Below are 23314 nucleotides of genomic sequence, written 5' to 3' on the forward strand. Positions count from 1 at the left end.
ATGTCAGAAGCTGAGGCAAGCGGTGGGATGGCCCACAACACTGGGCCTGATGAGAAGACATTGCAGGTGTTACGGGACATGGCCAACCGCCTGCGAATCCGTTCCATAAGGGCCACAAGTTCCTCGACCACTAGGTAAAGGGCCTGGGAAGGCCTTACCATGCGGTTCTTCAGTTCTTTCTGAAGCTGTGAAGTGAAGGGAACCTGCCGTTATCCTCCATTTTCTGCCTTCTGGGGGCCACCTACTGCTTCTAGATGCCCATGAGGTTCAGTCCTCTTCAGCCCTGGTGGCAGGGGTACACCCCTGACTACATTGTGACCAAAGTTCTGGAAGCCTATAAGACCTCCTTAGTAAGGAAAAATCTAGAACCCAATTGGGTGAATGAGCAGTGTTCCCCCGTATTTATGAAGCTAGCTCTAGTTTGGCATTTTAGCTAGAAATAGTGTTTTGTTATACGTATAAGCAATTGCATTGGAATTGGGGTTGGTCATGACTGTGTGGCCATTACTCAGGAAAATAAATTCAGCGCTCTTGAGAGCACACCAGAGGGACAGTGCTCCAAGAGGTAGGGCAGGAAAGAGGAAATGTGAGAGGCAGTAGCACAAAAGAAGTATACTTTCAAAAAATAGTGGATGGCTCATAAAAAATATTGGTTAGTGGGTTTGCTGATATTTGTTAAAGGTAATTTAGCACTGATATTGATAAAGAAAAGGTTGTTTTGTCTATGTGGTCCAGGCCAGCCCTGAACTGAATCCAAAGAATTATCCTGCCTCCACAGTATTTGGGATTAAGGCCTAAAACACTACTTGTCCACAGTTTTTTCCCCACAGTTTTTCTTTTTCTTTTTTCTTTTGGGGGTTCATATATATGTAAATGCAAATATGTATATATACTATGTAAATATATATACTATGTAAACATGTATACATTTACTTTGTAAACATGTATATATATTTACTATGTAAACAGTATATATATTTACTATGTAAACATATATACATATTTACCATATATTTACTATGTAAATACGTGTACATATTTACTATGCAAATATGTGTACATATTTACTATGTAAATATATATACATATATATGTGTATATATATTTATATATACATATATATGTATACACACACACACATACATATGTATTTACATAGTACTTGCTGTCCTGGAATTCAAAGTGTAGACCGAGCTGACCTGTAACTCACAAAGATTCTTCTGCCTCTGCCTCCAGAGTGCTGGGATTAAAGGCACATACCACTACACCTGTCTTCTCCACAGTTTTTCAATAAACTAATACTTGTATGTCTATTCAGGCTTACTAAAACTGAACCACTCTTATTAAGTTTTCTCTTTCTAGGAATTTTTTCAGTTACTTTGATAAAGTTTTTTTTTTTAGGGTACAATTGTTCATCTTATTGTAAAAATTCTTGTTCATTTTTGTAGGGATGACATAATAGCCCCATTTTCATTTTCTGAGTATTTCCGTTTTTTTCATAGTTTTGCTTTTTTTGTTCTAGCTAAATCTTTGCTAATCTTTCAAAAGAACCAACTTGGGATCCTGTGGATTGTACTTCAGAGCAAAGCACTTACCTAATATGCCCTGGTCTTAATCACCAGTTTTGCACAAAAAAATAAGTTTAGTTTTGTAGATTTTCTCCCCCATTTGCCACACCATTTTTTTTTTAATTTCTGCTGTGATCTTTATTATTCTTTCCTTCTCTTAAAGGGTTTTGGTTTAGTTCTTTTTTAGTTCCTTAAGTAGTAAAAATAAGTTGTTGGTTAGAAATTGTTACAAAAAAGCCAGGCAGTGGTGGTGTATGCCTATACTCCCAGCGCTTGTTAGGCAGAGGCAGGCAGATCTCTGTGATTTTGAAGCCAGCTTTGTCTACAGAGCAAGTTCTAGGACATCCAAGACTACACAGGGAAACTCTGTCTTGAAAAAAAACAAACAAAAAAGGTAAGAAAGGAAATAATTAAAAATGAGTTTTAGCTATACATTTTTCATTGCACCGCTTTTACTGCATAAGATTTGGGTTTTGCTTTTATTTTCATGCATCTGTTACTAATTTTCTTTGTAATATTTTTTCCTTTGGTTTGTATAAGAGTTCATTATTTAATTTCCAGAACTAAGTTGAATGTTTTCTGTTTTTCTGTTAGTTTCTAATTTCATGCCCTTGTAGCCACACAAAGTACTTTGCATGGTTTTTTTCATCATGCCCTGGGGTTGGGAGTGCATCTCAGTATTAGACTATCTGCCTAGCATGTGTAAGGCCATAAGTTACATCCCTAGCACTACAAAACTAATTTGTCCTGAAACCTGAACTATGACATAAAGAGGACAGTATAGTTAAGACACAAGATTTTTTTGTGTTTTACATTTTTGTTTATGGGTCTTAATGTTATCTCAGGTCTACTACCATGACTACCATCCCCTACTGGGGTTACAGTTGCATGGCATCACACATGGCATCACACTAGGCTTTTTTTTCCTCCAGACATGGTTTCTCTGTGTAGCTCTGGCTGTCCTGAAACTCACTCTGTAGACCAGGTTGGTCTCAAACTCAGAGATCTGCCTGACTCTGCCTCCCAGGTGCTGGAATTAAAGGCATAAACCAACTGTCCAGCCAAGCTTTTTTCTTTTTTCTTTTAATGAAGCAAATACATTTATTTATGTCTTTTAATTTTATCAAATACAGAGAAATGGGTTTAAGGAGGCCAATATTAGACAGGCATGGTGGCATATGCCTTTAATCTCTGAGTTGGAGGCCAGCCTGATCTACAGAGTTAGTTCTGGGGCAATCATTTAAAAAGAAATGCTTATTACAAGCCCACCTTATCCTGAAATAGATTAGATAGTACAGAGGTCTCTCTCCATTGTTTTTATTTTATTTTGTTTTTTAAAGCTTTGGATCTGGTGACTGAACTGGAGTCCTTGGTTTTACAAAGCAAACACATCTTTGCTTTTTATAATAGTTTTTTTTGATAGGGTGAGATGATAGTTCATTATAGTTGTTTGTTTGATTTTTCGATGCTGGGGATCAAACTTGGTCACCCACATGTTACTTCTAAGATAGCTTCCAGCTTCAGTCTCTTGAATCCTGGGATTGCAGGTATTGGCCACCATGTCTGGCCCTTATTGTAGTTTAGATTTACATTTTTGATAACTAATGATGCTAAATATTTTTGTATAGTTGTTGGCTTGCCCATTCTTTCTTCTTTCTTTGAAAAATCTATTTAAATGATTTGCCCATTTTAAGTTGATAAATTTTTGAGTTCCTTATCTTTTGAATATTAATGCTCTGTCAAATGAATAGCTGGGATATATTTTCAGGGAGTAGGTTTTATTTCCTGTCCTGTTCTCTCTCTCCTATAAGAAATTCATTTTAGGGGTTGGAGGAATGGTTCAGTGGTTAAAAGCAGTGGCTGCTCTTTCAGAGGTCCTGAATTCAATTCCCAGCACCCACATGGTGGCTCATAGCCATCTACTACTCTAGTCCCATGGTATTCAATGCCCTTTTCTGATGTACAAATGTATTTTTAGACAAAATACCCAAATACATAAGTTACAAAATCTTTAAAAAGAAAAATTCATTTGAAGTAGTAGAATTGAATCTATATGGTGGTTCTGATAGAATAAAGCATATGGAAGTTCTACAAATGATAACATGAGGGAACGAATGCTCAAGTCAGTTACTTGAGCATAAGCCCAAGTACATGGTCCTCCTCTGATAGAAGAGTGCTAGGTTCAGAGTGTGTCATTGTGTGCAGAGAGAAAGAGGGATTGGGAGGTTGTTGACCTCTCAAATGGCCCTTAGTGCTTCAAGCATAGGGGGGTCATGGCCCAGCATCCCCAATTCTTGGCTGAATTCAGTTGGGTTAGGGGAAATGACTGTTGCTTTTAGTTGAAAGATACAGTGTACTGCTGCTATACATAAAAAATACAAAGAACACTCATGGTATGCACTCACTGATAAGTGGATATTAGCCTAGAAACTTGGAATACCCAAGACACAATGCACATGTCAAATGGTGCCCAAGAAGAAGAAAGGAGTGGCCCTGGTCCTGGAAAAGCTCAGTGCAGCAGTGTAGGGAAATACCAGGACAGGGAAGTGGGAAGGGGTGGATTGGGGAACAGGGGGAGGGAAGAGGGTTTATGGGACTTTCAGGGAGGGGGGATCCAGGAAAGGGAAAAATCACTTGAAATGTAAATAAAGAATATATCGAATAAAAAAAATACACAGTGCCCGTTGGTAATCATTTGCCTGTGAGAAATGACTTGCATCATATCTGCCTTTCAGCCATCTCACGCCGTGCAGTAGTGCTGCTGAGATCATGTCTGTGCTGTTCTTCTATACAATGAGATATAAACAGGAAGACCCTGAAAACCCAGACAATGACCGATGCATCCTTTCAAAGGTATGGTGATGGGAATACTGCTACTTGTTGTTTTTGGTTGGTTGTATTTTTGTTGTTGTTGTTTTGTTTTGGCAATGGGGCTTTGTTTTTGGTTTTGTTTGTTTGGGTTGGGTTGGTTCTTTTTCTTTTTCTTTTCTTTTCTTTTCTTTTCTTTTTTTTTTTTTTTAGAAGAGGACAAGGTCTTGTATAGCCTAAACTAGCCTTCAGCTCACCATGTAACCCAAGCTGACCATGAACTCTTTATCTTGCTACCTACCTTCAACTTCTGAGTTTTGGGATTATGGTGTGTACCTGGCTTGAAGCTTGCTTTTTAACATACTTTTTAAAGGCAATATGTATCAATAGGCTTAAAATGAGCCATTTGCTATTTTGTTTGTTTGTTTGTTTTTAGTTACAGTATGAAGTTGTTCTAGTAAGTTTAGTTACAGTATGAAGTATGTTCTACTACTTCAACATACAGTATGAAGTATATTCTAGAACCATATTATATGTGTGCCAGGAAAGATGGCATGTGGCAGCTGGCCATCTTTCCTTTTCTCTTTCTTTCTTTCTTTCTTTCTTTCTTTCTTTCTTTCTTTCTTTCTTTCTTTCTTTCTTTCTTTCTTTCTTTCTTTCTTTTTCTTTCTTTTTCTTTCTTTCTTTCTTTTTCTTTCTTTCTTTCTTTTTCTTTCTTTCTTTCTTTTTCTTTCTTTCTTTTTCTTTCTTTCTTTCTTTTTCTTTCTTTCTTTCTCTTTCTTTCTTTCTTTCTTTCTTTCTTTCTTTCTTTCTTTCTTTCTTTCTTTCTTTCTTTTTGTAGTACTCTACCTCACTCTATCTAGTATTGAAGTCCCCATTGGCAGATCATATTATTCCATCCTCTGTTCTGCTTTGAGATACAGGTGACATCATCTGCCTTGCTGAACTTGCAGAAAACTAAGGATGACTTGGAAGAAGCATCAACTGAAAACTGAAGGGTTTTTAATTTTGCCAACTTTCTTTTATTTTTCTACATAAGGAGACCTGGGAAGTGGCCAAAAATTCTTTGTAGGAACGTCATGAAACATGCTTATGCTTGAAGAAAGATAAGCATTGCTTGGAAGCAAATTCTTTCTTTTGGGGGTGTACTGTGCCCCTCAATGCATAATAGTTGATAAGAAAAAGAAAAGAACTCTAGCTGGGTGTGACCTATAATCTATACACTTAGGCAGCTGAGACAGGAAAATTACCAAGTTTGAGGCCAGCATAAACTACATAGTCCCCAGCCACGCTAAACTACAAAAACAGCCTATTTAAAAGAAAGTAGGATAAGAAACCTTTTCAGGTACTATATTCAGTTGTGCTATATCAGGCTTCTTGTTGGTACCCAACCCATAATCTCAATCTGTCCAACAGTCTCCTACTCTTGAGAGGAGACTAACTCCATGCCAAAAGATGAAACCCAAATCACTCCCCATCCCATACTTCCCCACAACTTCCTCCCACCCCGGCTCAAAGAGGATGTCCCCATCCTCCACTCCCACCCCACCAGGCCTTCTCACTCCCTAGGGCTTCAAGTATCTCTAGCGTTAGGGGCATCTTCTCTAACTGAGTCCAGACCCTGCAGTTCTCTGCTGTATATGAGTTGGGGGCTTCATATCAACTTGTGTATGCTGCCTGGATCTCAGGGGTCCAGGTCAGTTAAGACTGCTGGTCGTCCTACAGGGTTGCCCTTCTCCTCAGCTTTTTTCAGCTGTTCCCCAATTCAATCATGAGGGTCTCCAGTTTCTGTCCATTGGTTGGGTGTGAGTATCTGTATCTGACTCTTTCAGCTGCTTGTTGGGCCTCTCAGAGGACAGTCATGCTAGGCTTCTGTCTATAAGCACAGCACAGCATCAGTAACAGTGTTGGGCCTTGAAGCCTCCCCTTGAGTTGGATCCCAATTTGAGCCTGTCACTGGACCTCCTTTCTCTCAATTTCTTCTCCATTTTTGTCTCTGCAATTCATTCAGACAGGAATAATTCTGGGTCAGAGTTTTGACTGTAAGATGACAACCCTATCCCTCACTTGATGCCCTTTCTGCTGGAGGTGGGATCTACAAGTCCCCCCTCCCCACTGTAGACTACTTCATCCAAGGTCCCTCGCTTTGAGTCCTAAGAGTCTCTCACCTCCCAGGTCTCCAGTACAGTCTAGAGGGTTCCCTTACCTCCTGCCTCCTGAGGTTGCCTGTTTCCATTCTTCTGCTGGCCCTCAGGGCTTCACTCCTGTTCTCCCCTCAATACCTTATCATATTCCCACCCCTCCCTTCCCTGTCTCCTCTCCTTCCCACGTCCCTCCCTCCCTACCCCCCCATGACTGCTTTATTCTTCCTTCCAAGTGGGATTGAGACGTCCTCACTTGGGTCCTTCAGCTTGTTAACCTTAAGTCCTCTGGTTGTGTCCTGGGTATTCTGTACTTTTTTGGCTAATATTCACTTATCAATGAATACATATCATGCATGTCCTTTTGTGTCTGTGTTACCTCACTCAGGATGATATTTGCTAGTTCCATCCATTTACCTGCAAAACTCAGGATGTCCTCATTCTTAATACCTGAGTGGTACTCCATTGTGTAAATGTACCACATTTTCTGTATCCATTCTTCTGTTGTGGGACATCTGGGTTGTTTCCAGCTTCTGGCTGTCACAAATAAGGCAGCTATGAACATAGTGGAATGGGTGCCCCTGTGGCATTTTGGTGGGGCATTGGAATTTTTTTTCACTAACCCCACATATGATAGAGGACTGATATCCAAAATATTTAAAGAACTCAAGAAGTTAACCAACAACCCAGTCAAAAAATGGGGTATAGAACTAAGAGAATTCACAACAGAGGAATCTCAAAGGACTGAGAAACACTTAAAGAAATGTTCAAAGTCCTTAGAGATCAGGGAAATGCAAATCAAAACAACCCTGAGATTTCACCTCACACCAGTCAGAATGGCTAAGATCAAAAACTCAGGTGACAGCAGATGCTGAAGAGGATGTGAAGAAAGAGGAACACTCCTCCACTGCTGGTGGGATTGCAAACTGGTACAACCACTCTTGGAATCAGTCTGGAGATTCCTCAGAAAATTGGAAATAGATACACCTGAAGACACAGCTATACCACAGCCAGCTTTCTTACACAATATAGGCCCCCTTGCCTAGGGATGGTACTACCTACAGTGTGATAGAACTGGGCCTTCTGAAATAAATCATCAACCAAGACAGACTGTATGAGACATAGAAATGAGCCACTCCTATTGACCTATTGAGATAATTCTTCAATTGAGGTTCCTTTTTAAGTAACACTAAGTTGTGTCAAGTTGACAAAAAAAAAAAAACCTAACTAGCATACTCCATCTCTTGTCAACTTGACACAGACTTATCACTGTTAAACCATAACCTTTCCTTTCTTGTTTGTTCCCTAATTTCATATTAATGTATTATAAAATACAATACAACTTTAAAAGTCACATTTTTAAAGAATTCCAACACTTTACAAATTTAATGTCTGTTTAAAAGATCAAAGTCTCTTAACTGGGATCTTACAAAATAAAAAAAAAATAAGTTATATACTTTCTACAAAAGGGAGAATGAGGGTATAGAAACAGTCAAAGTAAAACCCACAGTCCAGACATATAAATCAAATCCTGTAGCTCAATGTTCAATATCTCAGAGTCACTCATGATATAATCTTCTGAGCTCCAAAGGTGCAGGTAGCTCTACCTTCCAATTCTGGCATCTGCAGCACACACAGCTTATCTCCTAGGTTCAGGTTCAATCCACTTCACATCTGCTGCTGTTACTGGCAGATAGTGGCAATAAATAAATTTAATGTGTCTGTAAGCTCAGAAACAAGGTATCTCCTACTAAAGCAGCAACACTTTGGCATGGTTTTGTGTCCTGTATAGGGGACACATTCTTTCCATGGAACACTGGTAACCTGCTATGTATAAATTAATGGATATTAGCTAAGGGGAGATAGAGTGACAGAAAATGATTAATCACAAACATTGACACTGACTAGAATATTCACTTTTGTGTTTCTATTCTTTTTTTAAATGTATTTATTTTTATTGGTTATTTTATTTATTTACATTTCAAATGTTACCACCATTCCCACTTTCCCCTCCACAAGCCCCCATCCACTTCTCCCTCACCCTGCCTTTATGAGAGTACTTCCCCCTGCCCCCCACTCCTGCCTCAGCAGCCTAGCATTCCCCTATCCTGGGTCATCAAGCTTCCACTGGACCAAGGGGCTCCCCTCCCAGTGATGCCAGATAAGTCAGTCCTCTGCTACTATCCAGCTGGAGCCATGAATATCCCCTCTATACTCTTTGGTTGGTGTTTTACACCCTGGGAGGTTTGGTGGGTTGATATTGTTGTTATTCCTATGGAGTTGCAAATCCCTTCAGCTCCTTCAGTCCTTTCTGTAACTCCTCCATTGGGGACCCTGTGCTCAGTCCATTGGTTGGCTGAGAGCATCCACCTCTGTATTTGTCAGGCACTGGCAGAGCCTCTCAGGAGACAGCTATATCAGGCTCCTGTCCGCAAGCACTTGTTGGCATCCACAATACTGTCTCAGTTTGGTGACTGTATATGGGATGGATCCCCAGGAGGGGCAGTCACTAGATGGCCTTTCCTTTGTCTCTGCTCCACTCTTTGTCCCTGTATTTGCTTTAGACAGGAACAAGTCTGGGTAAAAATTTTGGAGATGGGTGGGTAGCCCCATCCCTCAACGGGGGCGGGGGAGGGGGGACGGATGCCTAACCTATGGATATGGTCTTGACAGTTTTTCCTTTCCTTTTGTTGGCTATTTCAGCTAATGTCATCCCTGTGGGGTCCTGGAAGGCTCTTACTTTCCCCACCATCTGGGACTTTCTGGTTGCTACCCCCAGTTCCCCACCCCCATTGCTATACACCTCTGTTCAATTTCCTGACACTCTGTACATCTCCTTCATCTCCTTCCATACCTGATTCTTCCCCCTCTTTTCCCCTCCCCCTCTTCTTCCTCCCAAGTCCCTCCAACCCTTTACTTCCCTTATTATTGTGTTCCTCCTTCTAAGTAGTACTGAAGCATCCACTTTTGGTCTTCCTTCCTCTTGAGATTCATTTGGTCCATATTGTATCATGAGTATTCCACTCTCTTTGACTAATATCCACTTATCAGTGAGTACATACCATGTATGTTCTTGTTTTAGGATGAAATGTTCTATAGATATCTATTACATCCATTTGGTTCATAACTTCTGTTAGTTTCACTGTGTCCCTGTTTAGTTTGTGTTTCCCTGATCTGTCCCTTGATGAGAGTGGGGTGGTGAAGTCTCCCACTATTATTGTGTGAGGTGCAATGTGTGCTTTGAGCTTTAGTAAAGTTTCTTTTATGAATGAGGGTGCCCTTGCATTTGGAGCATAGATGTTCAGAATTGAGAGTTCTTCTTGGTATATTTTTCCCTTGATGAATATGAAGTATCCTTCCTTATCTTTTTTTTGATAATTTTTGGTTGAAAGTCGATATTATCTGATATTAGAGGGTCTACTCCAGCTTGTTTCTTGGGACCATTTGCTTGGAAAATTGCTTTCCAGCCCTTTACTCTGAGGTAGTGTCTGTCTTTGTCACTGAGGTGCATTTCCTGTGTGCAGCAAAATTCTGGGTCCTGTTTATGTATCCAGTCTATGTCTTTTTATTGGAGAATTGAATCCACTGACGTTAAGAGATATAAAGGAATAGTAATTGTTGCTTCCTGTTATTTTTGATGTTATTTTTATGTTTGTGTGGTTATCTTCTTTTGGGTTTGTTGAAAGAAAATTACTTTCTTGCTTTTTCTAGGGTGTAGTTTCCCTCCTTGTGTTGACGTTTTCCATCTGTTATCCTTTGTAGGGCTGGATTTGTGGAAAGATATTGTGGAAATTTGGTTTTGTCATGGAATATCTTGTTTTCTCCATCTATGGTGACTGAGAGTTTTGCTGGGTATAGTAGCCTGGGCTGTCATTTGTGTTCTCTTAGAGTCTGCATGAGATCTGCCCAGGATCTTCTGGCTTTCATAGTCTCTAGTGAAAAGTCTGGTGTAATTCTGATAGGTCTGCCTTTATATGTTACTTGGCCTTTTTCCCTTACTGTTTTTAATATTCTTTCTTTGTTTAGTGCATTTGGTATTTTGATTATTATGTGACAGGAGGTATTTCTGTTCTGGTCCAGTCTGTTTGGAGTTCTGATGACTTCTTGTATGTTCGTGGGCATCTCTTTCTTTAGGTTAGGGAAGTTTTCTTCTATAATTTTGTTGAAGATATTTACTGGCCCTTTGAGTTGAGAATCTTCAATTTCTTCTATACCTATTATCCTTAAGTTTGGTCTTCTCATTGCGTCCTGGATTTCCCAGATGTTTTGGATCGGGAGCTTTGTGCATTTTGCATTTTCTTTGACTCTTGTATCAATGTTTTCTATGGTCTCTTCTATCTCTTGTATTATGTTGGTGATGCTTGTGTCTATGACTCCTGATCTCTTTCCTAGGTTTTCTATCTCCAGGGTTGTCTCCCTTTGTGATTTCTTTATTGGTTCTATTTCCAGATCCTGGATGCTTTTTGTTCAGTTCCTTCACCTGTTTGGTTGTGTTTTCCTGTAATTCTTTAAGGGATTTTTTTATGTTTCCTCTTTAAGGGATTCTACCTGGTTACTTGTGTTCTTCTGTATTTCTTTAAGGGAATTATTTATGTCCTTCTTAAAGTCCACTATCATCATCATGAGATGTGATTTTAAGTCAGAGTTTTGCTTTTCTGGTGTATTTGGGTAACCAGGGCTCTGTGGTGGGAGAACTGGGTTCTGATGATGCAAGTAGCCTTGGTTTCTGTTGCTTATGTTCTTGCCCTTATCTCTTACCATCTGGCTATCTCTGGTGATATCTGGTCTTGTTCTCTCTGACTGTGGTTTGTCTGTCCTGCAAGCCTTGTGTCAGCACTCCTGGAAGACCAGCTCTCTCCCGGTGGTATTCAGGTATGGAGAGCTGTGGCACAGGGTCAGTTCCAGGTGCAGACCAAAACCAGAAGGATCCTGTTGTGTTTCTAGTCTTGAAGAACCCACATTCTCCAAAAGAGTAAGCATCTGGCTTATGCACAACTGGACCAAACACTTTATGAAAATGCTTTACATTTTGCACTTTGCACTGAGTTTCTCCCTCTGTATTCTAAAAGCTCCAGTTGCTATCACCACACTGTGGATTGGCAATGGGCATCCTCCATATATTTGTCACTCCAGTTTCCAATTTAGGGTAGACTCTAGGCTTGATGCAAGGTCATATTATGAGATTGATCTGGGACTTTGTAGATGTGGCAAAGAGGATTTCATCCAGAGGGGTGGGAGAGATAGTTGCAGTGGTTAAAAAGGAGTAGCCTGCACTTGATACCACAAATCTCCCCAAATCAGATGTTCTGAAGCTATTCCTATATTCACTAAGTATCTCTTTTCTCTTACAGGGACTACCATTTGTTAAAGTGGCAACAGGATGGCCTGGGCAAGGACTAGGGGCTGCCTGTGGCATGGCATATACTGGCAAGTACTTTGACCAAGCCAGGTAAGGAGCTTACCAGAATCTTTTTCACTGCCCCACCTCTGCACTTTGCCTCATTATTTTGAGAAGCCAGTGATGGTCTGGTTACACAGAACTGAAGCAGTAAATAAATTACATTTGTGGAACTGTTCTAGCATCTCTTGTTGGGCGTTAATGGTGACTACAGTATTAGAACACTGATATCTTCTGAGATAGCTTCATGTTTTGTCCTGAAAATTTTCACTGTGGAATGAACTACATGTACTTTGCATTAGGGGCCCCAAAATGTTAGTAACACAAATATTAGTTACACAGGTCCTTTACTGGGTTGGTTCACAGTCTCTTTTTTGGACCTGTGCTCATCTGCTACTTGTAATGCATACAAGTGAAATGCCTGTTTTAGACCTGGAACTTTGTGATGCCTCTGCCTGAATCCAGAGCTTCTCTGGTTCAGTTTCTCCAGGGTGTGGAGCTTCTCTTTCCCAGGATCTCAGGAGATAACTACCTAGATCTCTGGAGACCTTGTTCCAACTCATAGAATCCCTTTGGAAGTACTTGGTTGTGTTTCCTCCACCCCTCCAGCAGCCTTCTTGTTCCATTTTCACAGAACTGCTAAAAAGTTTTATCCATGGTAGCCTCTTAGTTACTACCTTGAGTTTAATAACTGTTCTTAAGAGATAGGAAGATAGGTGACTCAGCAGTTAAGAGCACTCACTGGTCGATCTTCCAGAGGACCCAGATCGGATTCCCAGCACCCACATAGCAAGCAGTTTACAACTCTCTGTAACTCCAGTTCCAGAGGATCTGACACTGTCTTAGACATACACACAAAGAAAACATTCATACACATTAAATAAAGAAAACAGTTTTTCCAAAAACTTTTCTTAAACCCACAGTATTTTCATGAGGTCTAGGGTACATTTTTTTTTATAAATGGCTCATGTCTCTGCTGCAGAGAAGTATACTGTTTATATATCCTAGGCAAAGCTCCCTAGGTAGGATGTTTCCATTACTATGATGATTATAAATAAAATTTTAAGTTCAGAACTAACTGCTTTAAAAATGGAGCATTCTGAAAAGCAAAACATATGTACCTTGTTTACATGTTTCAGGGACCTGCTTTCTCATTCCCTCTTGCGTGCTGACAAACCAAGAAAGGGAATAAAAGTAGCTTAAAAATGGTATTAGGCTGTTATGAGAATGCTAGTCAAAAATAAAGTCCATCTAATGAGGCTCAGATTTCATTTCTTCCACTGCTAAGCTAGGGAAGAATTGATGAAGAAAACTATCTTAAGGACATTGGGGTCTGAAGCAGCTCCCAAGGTCTCTCTCTTCCTCCCTTCCCTCCCTCCCTTCCCCCTTTTTCTTTCTGTCTCCCTGAAATGCATTTGTTTGAGTGGCCCAAGTGAGCCCCAGAAGAGTCCTAATTATTTCTTGATTTGTTTCTAGCTACAGGGTATTCTGTCTTCTGGGGGATGAGGAATCCACAGAAGGCTCTGTTTGGGAGGCATTTGCCTTTGCATCCTACTATAATCTGGACAATCTTATGGCAATCTTTGATGTGAACCGCATTGGACACAGTAGCTCCATGTCTGTTGAGCACTGCATTGACATCTACCAGAAGCGTTGTGAAGCCTTTGGGTAATTGTGCCTCTGTTCCTGTGTCTTTTTTCTGTCCCATCTTCCTTCATTGTAATTTAACCTCCTCAATGAATGACAGGTGGAATACTTATGTAGTGGATGGCCGTGATGTGGAGACCCTATGCCGTGTATTCTCACAGGCAGCTCAAGTGAGAGGCAAGCCCACTGCTGTGGTTGCCAAAACCTTCAAGGCCCGAGGCATGCCAAGTAAGTATTTCCTTTCTAAGAGTATTCAAACCATTTATCCATGAAGTAGCACAGGCAAAAAGAGGCATTGACTAGACTGATGATTTCCTTAGTGAACAGAGTTTTAACGCTGGTAACATGTTAGAGGCTGCTTCTCTCTCTTGACTTTACTGTATGTCTGGTGAGGATTGGAGAGGTAGGTCAAACTTCTACCAAGTAAACAATGTTTTTATACCCTTGTAAGGGAGTAGCTAGAGGGACAGTTCACAAGAGAAAACAGTTCCCTAATAGGAAAGGATCTGTATGGTTCATAGTCAGAAAGTATGGTATATGTAGCAGTAAGCCCATGAGTAAAGTGGTGTATGCATATTCACTTGTCTAGACCAGACTTTCTGAAAGAACACATAGAGAACAGAAGGTTGGGAACTGGGGCCTAGGGAAAGAAAGGCTTATTTTTTAAATAAAATAAATTTATTCTAATTAACTCATAAATAAGAACATCAGCAAGTTTAAGGAAGCCACTCAACCACTTTCCCAATCCCAAACTATACAGTTAGTATGGCCATTCTGAAGCAGTAGAATTTCAGTTCAGATTTTTCACTTTCTTTTTTTTCTTAATTTCATTTAATCTTTTTTTTTTTTACATGCTAGATTTTATCCCCCTCGTGGTTCACCCTCTGTTCCATATCCCATACCTCATCTTCAGGAGATGTCCCCACCCCCACCACACCACCACACCACACCTCCCTACTCCCAGGGGCTTCCAATCTCTCTCTCTCTCTCTCTCTCTCTCTCTCTCTCTCTCTCTCTCTCTCTCTCTCTCTCTCTATCTCCTCCCCCCCTCTCTCTCTTTGGGTTTGGTTTTTTGGAGACAGGGTTTCTCTGTGTAGCCCTGGCTGTCCTGGAACTCACTCTGTAGACTAGGCTGGCCTTGAACTCAGAAATCCGCCTGCCTCTGCCTCCCAGAGTGCTGGGATTACAGGCGTGCACCACCACCGCCCGACTTCCAATCTCTTGAGGGTTAGGTACATCTCCTGACTGAACCCAGACCTGGCAGTCTTCTGCTGTATGTGTGTTGGGGACCTCATATCAGCTGGTGTATGCTGCCTGGTTGGTGTCTCTGTTTGAGAGATCTCAGGGATGCAGGTTAATTGAAACTGCTGGTCCTCCTACAGGGCCGCCCTCCTCCTCAGCTTCTTCCAGCTTTTCCCTAATTCATCCACAGGGGTCAACAGCTTCTGACCATTGGTTGGATGTAAATATCTGCATCTGACTCTCTCAGCTGCTTCTTGCGTCTTCCAGAGGGCAGCCATGATAGGCCCCTTTTTGTGAGTGCTCCATAGTCTCAGTAATAGTGTTAGGCTTTAAGGCCTCCTCTTAAGCTGGATCCCACTTGGGGCCTGTCACTGGACTTCCTTTTCCTCAATCTCTTCTCCATTTTTTATCCCTGCAGTTCATTTAAATAGGAACAATTCTGGGTCAGAAATTTTACTATGGGATGGCAACCCCACTCCTCACTTGATGCCCTGTCCTTCTGCTAGAGGTGGGATCTACAAGTTCCCTCTCCCCACTGTAAGGCATTTCATCTAAGGTCCCTCCCTTTGAGTCCTGAGAGTCTCTCACCTCCCAGGTCTCTGGTACATTCTGGGTGGTTCCCCCAACCTCCTACCTCCACAGGTTGCCTGTTTCCATTCTTTCTGCTGGCCCACAGGGCTTCAGTCTCCCCCCCCCCATGCAATACCTGGTCATATTCCCCTCTTTCCTCCCTGTCCCCTTTCCCACCCAGGTCCCTCCCTCCCTTCCCACTCCTGTTATTGGTTTCTTCTCCCTCCCAAGTGAGATTGAGGCATCCTCACTTGGGTCCTTCATCTTGTTAACTTTCTTGAATCCTTTGGTTGTGTCCTAGGTATTGTGTATTTTTTGGCTAATGTCCATTTATTAGTGAGTACATACCATGCATGTCCTTTTGGGTCTGAGTTACCTCACTCAGGATATTTTCTAGTTCCATCCATTTGCCTGCAAAACTCAGGATGTTCTCATTCTTAATAGCTGACTGGAAGATCTGTATCCATTCTTCTGTCATGAAACATCTGGGTTGTTTCCAGCTTCTGGTTATCACAAACAAGACAGCTATGAACATAGTGTAATATGTGTCCCTGTGGCATGGTGGGGCATCTTTTGAGTATATGCCCAAGAATGGTATAGCTGGGTCTTCAGGTAGATCCTATATCCAATTTTCTGAGGATTCTCCAGATTTATTTCCAGAGTGATTGTACCAGTTTGCAATCCCACCAGCAATGGAGGAGTGTTTCTCTATTTTTCACTTTCATTATTACATTTTTTTATTCACTTAAACCACTGAGGAATGGGAGGACTGTTAAACAGTTAAAATTGGGGAGGGGAGAGATTAGACATAGTACAAGATGTAATTTTGCACATTTCAAGATTGTCATAAGGAATTTTCTACCTCAAATTTAGTTTCTCAAGTTTAAGTTGAAAAAGGTATGGGTAACCATTTTCAAAAATGATATACATATTTTAGAATAAAACTGATCTATGACTCCTCCAAAAACCAGCCTTATTCTGGTTCTATAGATTTGGTAAATTACAACTTTAACAATGAGCCCCTATCAGAACCTGAATGTTTTCTTTGCCTTCACCTGTGCCTTACATACCTCCTTACATAGCCAATCACTAAGAGTGTATCTCATATACATTCCCTCCTCCTTCTCTCTACTATCTTAGTTGTCACTAAGTCCCTGCCATCTTTATTGAACCGCAGCAGCTTCATGAAGAGTCTCTCTGCTTCCTGATCACTCTTACAAGCACAGTACTACAACAGCAATCTGTCTATAACACATCTGATTTTTCACTCTCCTTCTAGACCTTTTGTGGTTTTAATCTTGCTTCAGATAAAAACTCATACAAATAATGTCACTCTTCTAGTCTATCTTTTCAGCCTCATTTCCTATATTAAGCCCTCCATTCACCAGCAAGTGAATCAGTGCTTCCCTCAGAAACCACAGGACCTTTCTTAGGCTGCTCCTTATTGCAGTTGCATCCCACGACCCACCCTATGTTGGATCCTTATTCCTACAATTACTGTTCAGATATCTTTTCCCCCAAAGTGGCTTTCAGATGATCTGGTTCATTAAGCACCTGGAGTAAATATCCTTTGTTTTGTTGCAGATGTTGAAGATACAGAAAGCTGGTATGGAAGGCCAATGCCAAAAGAAAGAGCAGATGCAATTGTCAAATTAATTGAGAGCCAGATACAGACCAACAAAATTCTTGTACCATCTCCCCCTATTGAGGACTCACCTCAAATTAACATCATGGCTATATATATGGGTTCACCCTCTGTTTACATAGCTGATGACATGGTAGGCAAAAATGTAGAATATTGAATAACATGCGTCATCATTCCTTAATACACAAGAATCTTCATTTACTAGTTAGCCAACAGTAATGGAATTTGACTGATGGTTATAAGTTGTAAACATAATATGCCTCCTCTTATTAACTGACTTTCTTCTTGTTTTGGCTGTGTGGGTTGATTGGTTAAAGGAAGGTTTTGTTTATTTGTTTTGAAATAAAGTCTCAGCTACAACCCAGGCTAGACTTGAACTCATTCTCCTTCTTGAGTTCTGAAGTTACAGGTGTTAACCACCATATGAATAATTCTGAAGGAGACTAATGGTAATTCAAATTTATTCAAGACAATTTATAATTCTATAAAGTAGTAACTTCCTTCTATGTGTACTCCCAAGAAAATCTAACCACTTGACTTTTTATTCAAGTTGTCTACTCAACGTGCATGTGGTTTGGCTCTGGCTAAACTAGGCCATGAAAATGACAGAGTTATTGTGCTGGATAGTGACACCAACAATTGCAATTTTTCTGATATATTCAAGAAAGAACACCCAGAGAGATTCATCCAGTGTTATATTGCTGAACAAAACATGGTGAGTGTATCATGCAGGTCTCTCAAGTCCTTTTCTCATTAGCTATCAGTAGCCTACGAAAGGCTTTGTACAGAAACAGTAGTAGTCACCTAAAGTCAAAGAGGTGGTTTCTATGTCTTATGGACAGGGTATATGTAAACTGCCCAACACCATCTGGACATCCTGTTCATACAGATATAAGGCAGAAGACTGACTGCTCTAGATCTGAAGTGTCCTAAGCTTGCTAGTAGCCCTTTCTGTCCCATCTAACCTATAACTAGACAATTTTACAGCCACCAAGAGACAAACAGATTAATGAACTACCAGATCTCTGTGAGTTCAAGGTAAGCCTGATATATGTACTGAGTTCCTAACCAGCCAGTGCAACATAGTGTGACCCTGTCTCAAGCAATTTCTTGTAATTAAAAAAAATACCAATACTTAGAAATTATCAAAGAATTAAAAGGTAAGAATACAAATATTCAAAGCCAGCATCCAGGATAAATAGGCTCTTCTTATCTGTGCCTCTTTCTCTACCCAGAGTGATAATATGCACCATTCATTTTTGTTGTTTGGGGTTGGGGAGGTTGAGACAGGGTTTCTCTATGTAGCCCTGGATATTATGGAACTCATTCTGTAGACCAGGCAGGCTGGTGTCAAACTCAGATATTTGCCTGCCTCTGACTCACAAGTGCTGAGATTAAAGATTATCACTTAAGAGAAAGGAATTGATGCCAGGAAACCCTTAGAACTCTAAAACCAAGACTTACCTGCATAAAGAACATAGTGTTCTCTTGTCTTTACATTGCAGAGGCCAAAAACAACTCTTGACAGCCACAGTGGGTTTGTTTTTTGATTGTTAGACAAGGAACTAGACTAGCAGAACTCATGTGAATTTTGTATTTTGAAACAAGTAGTTTCCAACTTTCTTTAAAAATGAGTTGCAGTGTTGAAAATTCAGAGGATTTTACATAAAATCCAAATTTCTAGATTCTCTTGGAAAGTAGAAACTTCCAGTGGGTTGGCCCTCATGATGACCATTGGCTGGAGTCAAGCATCATCCCTGTTTAGATGAGCATTCCCAGCCAGCTCTTTGGGGTGCTGTACTCTGCTGGCCCCATTGTTCTTTTATAGCATTTTTCTAACCCACAAGTGCTGGAATTTAAGCATACTTTTTAAGTAATGGGTCATCACAATTATAAAAATATGCATGTTCATTCTTAGATCTTTTCATTTTGTTTTTATTATGGTGCTGAGGATTGAACCCAAGACCTTACAGAAGTAAGGCAAGTGTTCTGCCACTAAGTTACATCCACAGCTGCTCTTTTCATTTAGAAAAGAAGAGGTGCAATCCTTTTTTTCTAAATTGAGCTCCCTATCAAAAAAAGTTTGCTGGTATGATTGCTTCATTGTTTACTTCAGTCAACAGTCATATGTTTTGGGCCTCCCTTTGGTAGGCCTCCAACTAGGAACTTATTACATAGCTAAAAATGAATCATACACTCTTGATCTTCATGTCTCTACCTCCAAAGTTCTGGGATTACAGGTGTGAGCCACAGTGCCTGGCTCAACATGATTATTTCAAATTGTTTACTGTTTGATCTGAAGGTTTTATACTCCAAAATGCCACCCACTATAAAATTAAGGTGGGTGGAAGCATGTCTTTTGACAGTTAGCTGGAAAGTGGTTGGCAGAGAGACCGTAGAAAAAGAGGCCATGGGTCCTTTCTCAGTACCTTGACTTTGGAACCAGCCACAACCACCATCCCCCTTGGCAAGTTCCAGTTTGCTCCCAGAGAAGGTCATGTCCTAGTTCAAAGCCTTCTAGAGTATATGAACCTGGAGTGCCTGCCAACTGAGATTTAAAGAATAATAGTATAAAGTGGAAACCAATGTACACATCAGGGCCTAGAGAGATGGCTTGGCCAAAACATCCAATACCAATACTTGGCAACAGCCTATAACTCCAGCTCCAGGGAATCCTGTGGTCTCTTTTGGCCTCCATGGGCACCCAAACACACACATGGAAGGGTGTAAGGTGTAATTTTTTAAAAACTATGATAAATTTGTCTCGGGGCCGGCCTCAGCGTTTCGCCCATCCCCCATGGCTAGCCCTAAGCAGCCAGCCATCTGGCCCTGATTCTAGCAGCCAGCCAACCAAACTAGTTTTTCCTGAAAATGCCTAGGCCAAGCCCATGGGTAGTCTGTGGAACATCAACAACACTCCTATTTCATTCAGCTCCCTCTAGACCCATGAAAGGAAAATACTAGAGACCTGTATTTATACCAGCCAGATTTATAACAGTAAATCTCCAACCCCAATATGCCCGTGCAAAAACCACACAACTCAGTTAATGTGAATACATGCTTTATGCCTAGGTTGGGCAAATATATCCTACCCTACTCTATTGCCCAGCTATGAAATCCCTAGCTACTTGCGGCTCCTCCAGGCCACGATGTGGGTCTGCTTTATCTTCCACCTCTCTTTCCTCCATCTTCTTCTCCCTCCATCCTCCTTCTCATCTATTCTCTCCCCATCTGTCCCTTTCTAAAACTTTCAGCTCTGCCTTTTCCTTTCACTCCCCAATCACGGGCTCTAGCCTTTATTTATCCAATTAAGATTTTATCTAACATCACCTGAGTATGTGATCTACTCCTCATTGGGGCATCCCTCTTGAGGAAACAGAAAATACAAGCAGCAATTCACAACAGAGTGGGGCAAAGAGAGGGGAGATATATTTTTTTAATTGTGCAAATCAGACACAGTCTCCCAGATTCAGTGGCCCAAAGAGGAAGGATGAGCACAAAACTTGGAGAACTCACTCTGTATGTCCATCAGCAAGGGGTGTGCATACTCTAGCAACCTTCAAGAGGCAGCAGGACTGGTCCTATTACATCACAGAACTCTGGAGTATTGTGCCAAAGAGAGGTGATTTGTTCAGAATACTAGTCAACTGTGATGCCACTCAAGGTCCAGAGACCACTTGGAAAGATTTTAACTTTAGGGTTTTCATCGGAATGAAAGCCTAGATAAAGTAGGCCATGGAGAAAGGAGTAAATGGGGACAATGACTAGATGACTTTTTGATAATTTTTCTGTGAAGCAGAACCAATTAGGGACAGTTTCTGGAATTAAAGGTAAGGTAGAATGGGAAAGTGGAGATAGAAGGTATTGAAACATTGAATGGCAACAGATGATTTAAAAGAAAGTGAGAATTTGTTGAAAGGGAGGGAGTCATAGGATTGGAGAAACCACCTAGTAAGAAGTTTGGAATCCAGGATGAGCATTAGGCAGACTATCCACAAGGTGTTGGTCAGGGGATGGATAAGCAGATGACAAACACTACATTTCTTAACTTGGTCTCTAGGAGGTGTTGGGTATGTGTACCACCAGAAATGGCTAAGAAAAGAGATATGATAAGACTGCAAAAATGTGGACCATGTACAGAATGAGTTTCATCATGTAGTCTCTGTGCTTTAATTGGGGAAGGGATGAAGCCAAATTCAGGGATGCTCTGCTTCCTGTTCTTTGTGTTTTAGGTGAATGTGGCTCTAGGATGTGCCACCCGTGACCGGACCATTGCTTTTGCTTGCACCTTTGCTGCCTTTTTCACCCGAGCATTTGATCAGTTACGAGTGGGAGCCATCTCTCAAATCAGTATCAACCTTATTGGTTGCCACTGTGGACTATCTACTAGTATGTATTATGAACATTGTCATGTTGATGGCTTTGTTTAGTCATTGCATTTTCTTACTATTCACTAAAGGGATTTATTTTTTAAAAGTTGTATTGTGTTTTAGGTGTTTCGGGCACTCTGGATACCAATCCAGATGAGGCACATTAGTATAAAGTACCCATTCAGGCATTGAGAAATACTTGTGTGCAGTCTTTTCTGAAACTTGCTATATACCAGATCTGAATAAAGATAATGTACACACCCAAAATTGTTTTCTATCATCTGAATGGCCACAAACTAATTGGAATAAGCAGCATGGGTAGAGGGAAGGGAGGATTATGAGCAACTGAACATATATTTAGGTAGAAACAGAGCAAGATTGCTGTTATACCATTTTGTATTGCTGGGTGGTAATCTTTGAGGAATATGATGCAGAAAACTACGCCAATGAAAACTTCATTCTAGTATTAGTAACCTGCCAGAGATTGCTGGAAACAGAAAGTCCTGAAAAGGGATGGGGAAAAGGTGGGAATTAGCAAGAGGGTAGAAAACTAAAGGTGGCCCTGAGAGAGAAAAAATAAAATAAATGTTGCTGACTAGTAGAAGGATCTGGAGCTATATAAAAAGCAAAAAAGCAAGTATCTAGGAGTTTCTAAGTTAACAGATGGAATCTTGCTCATGAATTACAGAAATTGCATGAGAAAGATAAGTTAGTTGGTGACAAGTCATCTAGATAGTTGTGGCAGCTTACATTTGCTGCTAGAATTCTACTTTTGTACATTCAGGAACCAACCATATAAGTGGCTGGCTCCCTGGGAGAACTTAACTATAGAAAGCAGCTCTGGCTAGAGCTTGGAGAGGAAACAGCTAGATGAGTGAAACTGAGGTACAGATATAGCCCAGGGAGCAAATAGCTGAGAGACAAGGCAACTGAGACATAAACCAAAACTGGGTTCAGTGAGAATTTGAAAATCAGTACAGCCTACAGAGACAAGTGAATCTATCATAGAGTGGATCTGGGTTTCTGAGGTTAGACAGTTGTCCTAGGCAACACAAGGGTACACAGGACTCTCACTTTCCAAGCCTGAAAGAAGTAGACTGTTTCTCTGTACATTATTTCTATATATTGATCCCATATACTCAAGTGCATCCTTAGTTACAGCAGCATCCTAGGTACCCCAAAAATATGTTATTCAATACTTGACTGGCAAAATAAATAAGACACTTCATTGTGAAAAAGTCTAATTCCTTGAGGGTGAAAAGTAGAATGAGCTAGAGAGACAACACTTTGGGAAGCTCTTAAGGAGAGGAACACACAGGATCAGAGACTGGTGTGGCTAGGTAAGGCTGATTTGGGAAGAGAGGGCATTGGGTTAACTTGGACAGGAGCCCAACTGATTACCGAACTGAGAGATTACTTGCTAACCTAACCCAGAATATTTTTGTGAGCTTTCAAGGAAGATATGTAAAAGCTCAATATAAATTACAGCAAGTGTTTAACCATGCAAGGCTTTGCTGCAGTTCAGGGTGTTCTGGAGCAGTAAGAGTAGCTGCTTCTCAAGAATGATGGAAGGAGCTGAGGGTGGGTTCCTGGTAGGTTTGTATTCATGCTTTAGTTGGTCTGTGATTGTTTTTCTCAGGTGATGACAACCCCTACCATATGGCCCTGGAAGACCTGGCCATGTTCCGAGCAATTCCCAATTGTATTGTTTTCTATCCAAGTGATGCCATCTCCACAGAGCATGCTGTTTACTTAGCAGCCAATAGTAAGGTATGTTTAAAGGATGCCAGATCAGTCAGAAAATGCTTCTGGACTCTACTACAAGTTTTGAACTGATGACACATTTTTTTTTTTGCTTTGTGTTGTTTTCCTAGCATAAAATATAAAATTTGGTGCTAGAAGCTGAGGATGTAGGTCAGTTGTTA

General features: G+C 40.7%; 1 protein-coding gene across 3 annotated transcripts in view; it reads left to right on the forward strand.

Moving 5' to 3' along the window:
• Nucleotides 1–23314, forward strand: part of Tktl1 (transketolase like 1) — a 29103-nt gene continuing 5789 nt past the window's right edge. Inside the window, exons 1-10 of one of the 3 annotated variants that reach the window (XM_052170070.1) lie at nt 28–134; nt 4304–4421; nt 6102–6131; nt 11785–11966; nt 13392–13583; nt 13663–13790; nt 16959–17152; nt 17570–17734; nt 21252–21408; nt 23029–23159. In XM_052170070.1, the coding sequence (XP_052026030.1) occupies nt 28–134; nt 4304–4421; nt 6102–6131; nt 11785–11966; nt 13392–13583; nt 13663–13790; nt 16959–17152; nt 17570–17734; nt 21252–21408; nt 23029–23159 (1404 nt within the window). Of the gene's footprint in view, nt 135–4303; nt 4422–6101; nt 6132–11784; nt 11967–13391; nt 13584–13662; nt 13791–16958; nt 17153–17569; nt 17735–21251; nt 21409–23028; nt 23160–23314 lie in introns of all 3 variants that reach the window. The other 2 variants (XM_052170071.1, XM_052170072.1) reach the window with 2 other exon arrangements.

The sequence above is a fragment of the Apodemus sylvaticus genome, chromosome X (genome assembly GCF_947179515.1).
Source record: "Apodemus sylvaticus chromosome X, mApoSyl1.1, whole genome shotgun sequence".
NCBI lineage: Eukaryota > Metazoa > Chordata > Mammalia > Rodentia > Muridae > Apodemus > Apodemus sylvaticus.